This window comes from Pteropus vampyrus, unplaced genomic scaffold, assembly GCF_000151845.1.
Source record: "Pteropus vampyrus isolate Shadow unplaced genomic scaffold, Pvam_2.0 Scaffold45, whole genome shotgun sequence".
NCBI classification, from domain to species: domain Eukaryota; kingdom Metazoa; phylum Chordata; class Mammalia; order Chiroptera; family Pteropodidae; genus Pteropus; species Pteropus vampyrus.
Window position 1 is genome coordinate 5,073,581 of NW_011888826.1, and position 10,680 is coordinate 5,084,260.

At 35.5% G+C, this 10,680-nt stretch overlaps 1 protein-coding gene and 1 pseudogene across 3 annotated transcripts in view; one reads left to right on the forward strand and one right to left on the reverse strand.

The window, feature by feature from the left end:
• UBXN2B (UBX domain protein 2B) overlaps positions 1-10,435 on the forward strand; it is a 26,765-nt gene extending 16,330 nt beyond the window's left edge. The window contains exons 4-8 of one of the 3 annotated variants that reach the window (XR_002780049.1): positions 614-697; positions 1,513-1,622; positions 1,946-2,036; positions 4,182-4,319; positions 8,525-8,577. Coding sequence is in view for 2 of the 3 variants with exons in the window: in XM_011359181.2 (XP_011357483.1) it covers positions 614-697; positions 1,513-1,622; positions 4,182-4,319; positions 8,525-8,686; positions 9,656-9,818 (657 nt within the window). In the remaining variant the exon portion in view is untranslated. Of the gene's footprint in view, positions 1-613; positions 698-1,512; positions 1,623-1,945; positions 2,037-3,879; positions 4,145-4,181; positions 4,320-8,524; positions 8,687-9,655 lie in introns of those variants that run through there. The other 2 variants (XM_011359181.2, XM_023530060.1) reach the window with 2 other exon arrangements.
• LOC111738980 lies at positions 178-296 on the reverse strand (annotated as a pseudogene).
• Positions 10,436-10,680: the final 245 nt, after the last annotated feature.

Sequence of the window (10,680 nt, forward strand, 5' to 3'; positions counted from 1 at the left end):
ATTTATACATTATAATTTTCATTATAAGACTTGTCATAAAATAGCGGTAGCATTTTATTTATTTTTATTTTTATTTCTTTATTTTTTTTAAGCGAGGCAACCCTTAGTTGAACTCACAGATTGCAAGGACCTTGTCAGTTTATCATCCCTTATTTTTTATTTTTTTAAATTTTTTTATGCCTACAGCACCTGGTCTTCCTACGTGGTCTCCCATCCAAGTACTAACCAGGCCCCACCCTGCTTAGCTTCCAAGATCAGATGAGATCAGGCTTGTTCAGGGTAGCATGGCCATAGACAAATTGTGATAGCTTATTAAAATCTGTTTATACTTGAAAATATATATTTTGGTATATAAATATATTTCTTTGTTTAAGATTGGCCTAAATTATTTCAGATCCTGAGTTACTAATGTTTTTATGGGAAGAAACATAATTCTTACTTGAGTACACTTCTCTGTCACATAAAACTCATTTTAATATAACATTTTCCTGGAAAGTACAAACCAGTTTGGCTATTTACAGTTGACCTAGTTTTAAAATATATATCACACATTATTGTGACATTTTGCTTAATAAGCCTTATGAATTTTTAGCTCACTTGCTATGTATTTTAGTCATTTACAGGTGGAGGATACAGATTGGGTAATTCCTTTTGTAAGCGATCTGAATACATTTATGGAGAAAATCAGCTGCAAGATGTAGGTATAGTAATTAGAATGAAAAATTATAGATATTTGCCTCTAGTTAATACTGTTTGTTTTAAAGTTAAAAAATTATAATCAATAAGTATAATCTTTTTGTTTTATTACTATAACATGGATTAAAAGGACTAATGTGTAAGTTTTCAGTATCAGATTTTATATTTTGCATCCCAGTTGTACCTTGCACTTAGAGATACGTAACTATTTGTTAATAGAATGTATGATTCACTGTAAAAATGAGCTTATATATATTATAATGATCATTATAAATGATGTACTGTCATAATATAGAATGAACTGAATTGTAAACATAGAAACACCTGAAGTCATTCTCTGTTTCTGTTGCCTTTTGAAATTTTGGAGTTATAACTTCATTTTAAACATGTGCAGTTTATCCTTGGAGGGTACCGGAAATCCTGTCCTGCCCCTTGGAAAGAATACGTAAGCTCTGTAGCAGAGAAGGTCCAGATGAAGGAGAAGGGTGGGTGTGGAGTGGCAGCTGGATGCTCTCGTTGCTTTCGTCTTCTCACTGAATTAGAAATAACTGTCCTTCGAGGCCACGGTCCAGCTGTGGGACCTTTGGTATTTTAGCCATTGTCCATTTGTAAAGCTAAAGACAAATCTGCTTGGCAAACACACATGGTTTCATTTATACCTTTATTTTAACTATTAATAATGAATACTGTGAATAACTCCATGTTTTAAATTAAGTAAATGGTTTAATATGTTGTGATAATCACGTTTGAAACCTAAAATGATTTGATGCAGATGGGTGTTTGTATTTCTTTATCTTTTTTTTCTATGCTCAAAAGGTTCAGATTTTGCTTAAATTGTGGAGCAATGGTTTCAGCTTAGATGATGGAGAATTGAGACCTTACAGTGACCCAACAAATGCTCAATTTCTGGAGTCTGTTAAGAGAGGGTAAGCTGGATTATTTGTATTCTATTCGTTACTTAAGGCGGGACTTTTTAACAGACTGCCATTCAGTAGTGCACTACTGGTTTTTAAGAATTATATTATATAAATGGTTCCTGGGGGGAGGGGTGAAGGGTATTTTTAAGTATATAAAGGACATGTTGCTATCTGTAAGTCACTAGTTCTCTTTTGTGGTGGGTGGGGGAATCTATAGACATTTGGTCTCTTTTCCCAACTCTGAGAAGAAATATTTTAATATAATAAATCAGTGAATCGATTAGCATGTAGCTGCCCATCCACTAAGCCACTGTCCTGCTTACTGTTGACAGGGTGACTCTCATTGCATGTATGCCTGAAATTGAGCAACTTATATTAGAAATCTTTTAAAGTGGCATTACTGCTGGCAGAAGATTTCAAAAGGTTAGTTTGAAGTTATAATTTATGAAAGTAAACCAGATACGTAGTACTCTGACCCGTTTAAAGAACATCCTAACTCACTAGCTCTTCTTGCTAAAGGATGAGCTATTTCGATGAGCAATTCATGGTGAACTGGGAGATTTCATAGGGTCAAAGGACTAGAATAGGAGATTATATTCTATCCAGGAACTGAAGGTCGGGCTTTCCAAGTGATGAAGTATGTCCAAGGAGAGTGGCTGAAGTGGAATGGAGATGAAACGCATTAGCGTTGAGGCAGTGAAAAAACTGAAGGAAAGAAATTTTAGAACACTAATTATTAGCATGAATTTTGAATTTAATTCAACAAAGAAAATGTCATGATACCCAAAAAAGGCAAGAAATGCTGTAAATGGTATGCCGAAGTCATCGAGAAAGGTGGGAAGCTGTCTTGGGAGATGGTACATGGTGAGTGGTAAAGACAAGGATATATAATAGTTTAACAGTGCTGTGGACTTGAAAACCCGCAGCGTCACTGGGAAAGAGCTGGGAGTGACTGCGTAGGGGACACATTCATCTGCTAAGCGAAGATAAACACTACTGTTGAAATTAATGCTTATTTCAAGATGGTGGAAGAAAATATATTGATGATGAATGTATAATAGATCAAAACATATATCAGGACAAATAGAGACTCATGGACATGGACTATAGACTAGTGTTTACCAGAGGGTAAGGTGGTTGGGGGAAGAGGGAGGTAGACAGGGTAAAAGGGATCAAATATGTGGTGACAGAAAGAAATCTAGCTATGGGAGGTGAACACACAGTGTAAACATATATGCCTTACTGTTAAAGTGTACAGCTGAAACTTACTGGATTTTGTTAACCAATGTCACCATAAAAAATTAATTAATTTTTTAAAATAAAAAAAAAACATAAGTGAAAATAATTTATAAACCTTGTAGGCTCCTGTTCACACAACCATGTATACTAATTTTTTTTTTTAATTTGAGCCATATCATATCTAGGACAAAGTATGATCAAGAACAGTTTTAGAAAAGACTCTTTAAGAGAAATAATTAATATCAGATAGTGGTTGTTAACTGTGTATGATCATTGTCCTGTTTTTTACCAAGTATTTTGTAACACCACCTTCACTGTCCTCAAAGAAGAACTCATAGATGATACAATTTACATATGCATATTATTTCCAAAAAATGATATAAATTTTATCTTAAAAATACTGAAGGAATAAAAGAAAGTTTTTTTATCATAAGATTATATATATTCAGTTTATAAATAACCTGGGTACGACTGCACCAGATGTAATGAAGTAGTCAGATAGTTTTCACTTGGATGCAGTCTAGCACTTCTCATGTAAATGTGACAGGTATAAAAACAGAATAATGAGGTACACGAAGTTGGCAACTTCATTACTCTAAGTGGCATTGCAGTCAGGGATTTGGTAAAGTTCCAGACAAAACAAGGTGCCATCTTCCCTCCATTTATATGGAAGGTGGAAATTTCAAAATATATTAATATAATACAAAGAAAAAAATAGTTTTTGAGTTTTTGCTTATATGTAAGCAGACCCTAAGCCTTAAGTTTTAGGCTCAGACATTATGAACAGTGTTGTCATCCTGTGACTTGGGCATAGCAGTCAGTGTTTCTCTGGTTTCTCTGGAGCCCTAGACACCCCTTCATTGTACAAGATGGCTCTCCCATGGCAGAGCATCTCTGTCCCCTTCCCTGACCCTGAGCAGCAGCTCTCATGAATCACATGACAGTCCAGAACACTCCTGTCAATTTTGAAAACTTCCTCCAGGAAGTTTAATAATAAATATCTGCATTAACTATTACATCTTTATAGGAATTTTCTAGTGCTAATTTAAGGTATGAATCTCTGCCTTACGATTTGGCTTTCTGGATGTCAGAAGCGCTTCAAGATCACTAATGACAACAAAACCCTATGTTGAGAATCACTAAGGAATAATGTGATGTAAGTTTAAGGAAGAAATATCTGCAGAGACTAATCAATCATCACAGAAATTTTACATTATAATTCAAGCAGAAATTGCTGTTTTCCAGTGTAGCTCACAACTCAATTACAGTCAACAGTGTAGATTCATTTTTTTTTAAAGTTAACTAAAACCGTTTTTCCCTTTTCAAAAGGGAGATTCCCCTGGAGCTTCAGCGACTAGTTCATGGTGGCCAAGTGAACTTGGATATGGAGGATCATCAGGATCAAGAATACATAAAACCCAGATTGAGGTTCAAGGCTTTTAGTGGAGAAGGACAAAAACTTGGAAGGTAAATTCCTAAAATGAGAAAAATACTTGTCTTTGTTCAACATGATTTTTCTTTGAGAATAAAATAGCAAAATACCTAGAAAGTAAAACCTAAGACACAAACTGTAAAGACTGCTGATAGAATTAGATATGCAAAGCTGGTAATAATATTAGTAGCTGATACTTAGATATCAGTAACCACTTCCTAAGTACCTCGCATACATTAATCCACTTAATCTTCACAACAACTCTCCATGTAGATACTGTTATTCCATTTGCAGTTGTAGTATTTTGCCCAAATTGATTGAGTTGGGAACTGGTTAGCATGTGTGATTCAGAATAGGTACTCTGGCTCTCTAGAGTCTGTGACTTTACAATTATGCCATCCTGCTTCTTTCTGATTATGTATGTGGGTCCAAAAGGGAGAAATTATAAAGGGTTATTGGTCAGATAAAACAATAGATGTCTTAGATCATAGCTTTAGGTATGCCTGTCTGCCGTAAGTAATTGTTAAGTTCTTGCAGCAGGAGCAGTGTGCGTGTTAAGTTGGTTGTTTTCAATATATCTTAAACAGCCAAACCTGTTCTTCAAGTTATGGAAGCCCCGTATGGAAAACACACCAAACCCGAGCTCCTCTGGTTGCAGGACAAGGAGGAAATTGTCTTTGAGACATTTCCAAAGAACCTCTAGGACTTTGCTTAGCACAAATTAGAATCCAGTGCGGATGGTGCAATGCATGAGTGAATTCCTCTGTAATAGTCATGGCTCATGAGACTTCCTGAATCTTGCAAAATATGTCGGTTACCCTCTATTTGTCCACGTATTACTACAGGTGACCTGTGGAATTGCGGCATTGGCCCTATTTGCAGTATAGCCTTTCGTGCATGCTTTGTTCCTTTTCGTATGATTTCTTCCCTTTAAGTTCTTTTCAATTGCCTTGTGTACACTGGTTCTCTGTTCCCCTCTCATTTCTCAGTATAGGAAAGACTTCAATATCGGTTCTTTATATTTGACTTTCTCGAGTCTCCATTTCTGTATCTTTTTCTGCTTTTACAGACCGATCTCTGGGACATGTAGGAAATACTTGAACACGTGTTGACGTGGGGTTTTTTTAGGACTCAAATCCTTCAATTCCCAGTCACAGGTCTGCTCGGAAATATTCTTCCTCATCTCTCTTTGCTACCGACACAGGTCAGGCTTCTCCTGAATTATTCTGTTTCTTCCCTCCTTTTGTTTTTATAACTATGACCCCCCTAGAAATATTTTTTAAAAATATTTTTAGCACTTCTCATTTTTTTACTTAATATTTATTGAGATTATGATTTTTAATTAGAACACAGGTAAAACGCCCAGTCATCTCTTTTCCTTGTACATATTCTATTATTTAAATTTATAAGCAAGAATTGATGTTAGAATGCACACCTTTTGTTAGTAGAAGTACAGTAAATCTAGAAGTTGAAGAAGGTAGCATAAAGGAAAGATAGCTGAGAAGAACCAGTGATTATTTATAATCAGTCATTTCAGCTCATGAAAATAAGAATATTATCTGGTAATAGTATCTTAGAAAGGCTATCCTTTTTTTAAGGCAAAAAGCTAGAGGAAATGACAAAAAAAATGACAGAGGAGAATAACAAAGATTAGGAGTGATAATGCTCTGTACTCTCTAGCCACATTGTTTAGGGTCTTTGATTGTAGAAAATGGAATCTGCTTGCTAGTCTAAATAGTAAAGGGTTTCTTGCATAGCCTTGGATACATTACAAATTTCTGAAAGAGATAGCAAACCAAGCATCTTAGATAAATACGACAGGAAACTTTCTAGAGAAAACGCCTCCTGTGTCCCCATCACTTTGCTCAGTCCCCTTGAAGCTAGGGACCAGACACTAGAACATTCCATTATACCTGCTCAAGAATAATCGGGTGCCCCCAGCACCTTGGTAACCAGAAGAGCTGTACAGCTCCCACTTCCAGTGCTTGATTCCAGTACATATGTAGTTGTTTGCTTAGTAGAAGAGTGGAAACAAATAAAATTCTAGCTGCAAGGGAGTCTGAGCAGTGTACTCTTTAGAATTTTCAGCTTCTGATGTGTAGGAGATTTACACTTGGAGATTAGTGTTGTGAGCCTGTATGATGCACATGAATCCAAATATTGAATAGTCGAATATATATTCTAAGAAAGCAAAGAATTGCATAGAACACTTTAGAAGACATTAAGAAATATATTGAAATATAAAAGTTGTAATGGTTAACATTTATCAATTCAGAAAGTAACTTTCTAAAATGGCACATTTCCTAAGAGTTCCAGACAACTATTTACTAAACAGAGAAATAATTTAAAAGAAGCAAACAAAGCAGAAATGGAAATAATCCCATTGTCTTCCATAGCTGTGGCAGTCTAATTGCAAACAGAACATTACATAGATAGAAACTAACCTAATTATTTGTGACATGCAAATAATTATGGGGTAAACCTAAATGTAATAAAATATTAACCAGTACCCTCAGTTTATATAATAGGGGCAAGCAAGTCATGGGTGTAAAACTGCAAAGTTACAATGCTAGAACAAATGATACTATTTAATAAAAATTAGCTTAGTGAGCTAGAGCAGATGCAAGACGAGCAAAATCCTAAGAAAATTACAGAATCATTTTTGATAGGCAGGGCTCACAAGCATTCACTGTAGGCTTTTCAACTTATGTGTATGAAGATGAAAATCATGATGCGAAGTACGTCTCTCTTTCTGTCACTGTTTGTCCTCCTTTAATCCAAGAAGATTGATTCCCTTTGCTACTCTTGCTTGTTCCAGCCACCATACCTGCGGCTTGACTTCGTCTTGGTCACTGGACCCTTGAGGGCTCTTTTTTCTAAAGTCCGATGGCCCCTTCTTCCCTGCCTTTTCTTCATTTCCTTATCCCAGCAATTCTGCTGTCCCTTGCCGTACCGTACGGCCCCTGGATTTGTCGTACTCTGTGCACTTCAGTGCCACGGGGTGGTCGCACACCCGTGCTGGGCAGGCAAGCCACGCCTCTCCCATTCTCAGAGAACATTCCCTCTGTTCCCAGCTTTCCCTAAGCCTCCTGTTCTACCCCTCCCATCCCAGCGGATGTGCTCTCAGCTTCACTGAGAAAATAGAGCCTGATAAGAATTAGCTTTCTTAATACATTCCCCCAGACTCCAGGTTTATTAAAATCATTCTTACCTCCTTTTCAGTCTGAAGATGTTTCTCCTCCTGTCCGAGGGAATTGCTCTGCTTACAACCTATATCCATCCTTTCCTCCAGTTTGCCTACCTCATTTATCGATTCCGTCTTTTACTTTCTTAAAATTTTCTTTTCAACATAATACTTGAAACATACATACAGTATATTAGAAATGTCACTGTGGTTTGATCACTCGAATGATGATGGGGTTTTAAACAGCAAAGTGGTGTGAGTTGAAGGCTAAATATTAAAGTTAACATAACTTTAAAATATTATTTTATATTTTACATTAAGTTAATTTAATGCTGATATGTGCAAAAATAGCTGGCACTTGAAACAGCGTTCTGGGACGTACCGGGGCAGGCGTCCGTCATGTTACTGCGCTTTGCTCTGTTGCTCTTCACGTATGTTACATTTTTTACAAATCAAAGGCAGGACCCTCTGGTAGAACAATTGCGACTTGCTGTATTGCAGAGTTTGCTTTATCGTGGTGATCTGGACCCAACCCTGCAGTATCTCTGAGGCGTGCCTAGAGAACACACCTTCATAATATAATTTTATTTCCCCCTATTTTATAAATGATAGAACTGGGATTCGAAGAGGTTAATTTGCTTAAGTTTACTCAGTTAACATAGCTGGGATGTGAAACCAAGTCTGTCTGTGCTCCTAGTCATTCTTTAACATTAACTCAAAGTCATTTCTATTTCTGACTAAAGACTTATGCTAAACAGTCTCATGAAATCTCAAAGGGATAAAGACGGATAAAGGGATAAAGAATGCAAAGTTAGACTTTGGAAGAGATTGGATAATCTAAATAAGGAATCCTAGAGTCCGGAACAATTATAATATAATGAAAGAGGTTTGAAGAAGTATAGGAGACTCAAAGGAAGTTTTTGCTAGTCCTGAAGCCATACTGGAGATAACTTGAGAATCAGGTATGAGTCTAAGTGGTTATTCCACTGCCTTGAGTTTGTCATATGTCTTATCTATTCAGATTTGTGTTCTAATTCTTTAACTCTTCTTTCTTAGCCTTACACCTGAAATTGTCAGTACACCTTCCTCCCCAGAAGAAGAGGATAAGTCAATATTTAATGCAGTTGTTCTTATTGATGATTCAGTGCCAACAACAAAAATTCAAATCAGGCTGGCAGATGGGAGTCGTTTGATACAAAGATTCAATAGTACACACAGGTAAGCTTCTAGTTTGCTGTTACACACTTGGTTAATTATCTGTGTAAAACTATATGTGACCTTAGTAATGAAGAACATGAAATTCTTTAGATTTACAGTATGTTTTTGACAGAAGAAAAATCTTTTGAAAAGGTAATAGCTGTTGTAAGAAGTGAAATACTTGGTATTTAAACATCCTCTATAAACTGTCCAGATACAAATGCAAATCCAGATATCACTCAAAAAATAAAGAAAATAGTGCAGTTTTGCACTATTGTTACAGCCATGTGAAGTGGAATCAGATTTAATTTAATATAGTAAAACCTTATTTGGTCTTTATTCATATAAAATTTATGGTAGTTCTAATTGGAATTAACTTTCTACATAGCAGATCTAATATAAATTTGTAGTGTAAAGTTTATTTGTGTTATTATCAAACACATCAAATAAACCATTTTACATATCATTTTAACATTCACTCATATATAGACATTTAATAAGATATTATTTTAATTTGTTTATTGTATTCCTCTAAGGAATACATTTATGATCTTAGTTGAGTTACTATGTATATTTGAAAGTAATTTTTAAAAATTATTCTTAAGACTTTTTGTAGTTTCAGACTCACTTTGACACAGGCCTATTCTAGGTACCTTTTTCTGGATCATGTGCTGCTAAAATATTTTATACTCTGAAAAAAGTAGGACTTGCATTTTCAGTGTAATAGCATGGTTGACATTTATTTTGTGCATAACTCATCTGAAGTTTGTGTGTTTTATAGTAAAAGATATGAGATACATTCCAAAGTCAATCCTCACATTTTATCTTAAAGCTCAGGTAAAACCATCTATTGAAATAGTGTAAATTAAAGAAAGTTACAGCACATTTAACTAAGGATGAGAATTGTGTAATTCTTATCTAATTTTAGCTAAAAGCTTACATGGCCAAAAAAGCTTCTGTGTCACAAATTATTTTTGTCTTATCTCTCAGGATCCTGGATGTTCGGGACTTTATTGTGCAGTCCCGCCCTGAATTTGCAGCTCTTGACTTCATTCTTGTGACATCATTTCCAAACAAAGAGCTAACAGATGAAAGCCTGACACTACAAGAAGCAGATATTCTTAACACCGTGCTACTCCAGCAACTAAAATAATATTGCTCCTATTCATGCAGTAGCATGTAGGAAAGAAAAGGTGCCATATGAATAAGGAAAACACTTAAAACAGCATAAAAAATTATTTTTATTATTTATATGGATACATTTTAGTGTGTCCGCCAGCCTTCTTTTAGATGATTTTGGACTAGGAATAGATCTTGAGATAAATAATGGTTGAGTTTTTAGTTGTAGGGCTGGCTTTTGTCGATAGCTTTTAAATGTCCAAGCAAATCCATTTGTTACATGCTCAGTGTTCATGTAACAACATTGTTGACAGAGAAAATGAACAAACCTCATTTTGATAAAAGCATTTGGTAAAATTTGCACTAAAGTTTCTTGACGCTGCATCGATCAAGAGCCGTTAAGAAACTTTCCGATCAAATATTTTGAAAATTTTTCTGTGATACGTACTGAAAAGTATCTGTATTCTGATTTTATTAAGCATCCTTTTTACTTACTGATTTAGCTGTTTTACTGTATCAAAAAATAGTTCAAGCCTTGTATTTTATAGAACTGTGACCATCATAAACTAGAAACAGAGACATAAGGGTCAACAGTTCTTGAGAAGATGTGGTAAACAGCACTTTAAAATAGAAGAATTACAATCTCTCCTACAGCCTGCCTTGATCACATTCATTTATTCATTCAACACATTTTTCTAGGGGGCCTGCTATATAGACTAAACTCCGTTCTAAGTATTCAACCCAGAAGGTATTCTACTCCAGGACAGAATGAGTGTAGAAATATAAGAATGTAAATTCTGTCAGGCAGACTGGATCTAAAGAATGACCAGCGTAAATATTTGCATTTCTGCTGAAGCCAGGTATGTCCTGAATGAGGCAGGCTACATCAGCAATGA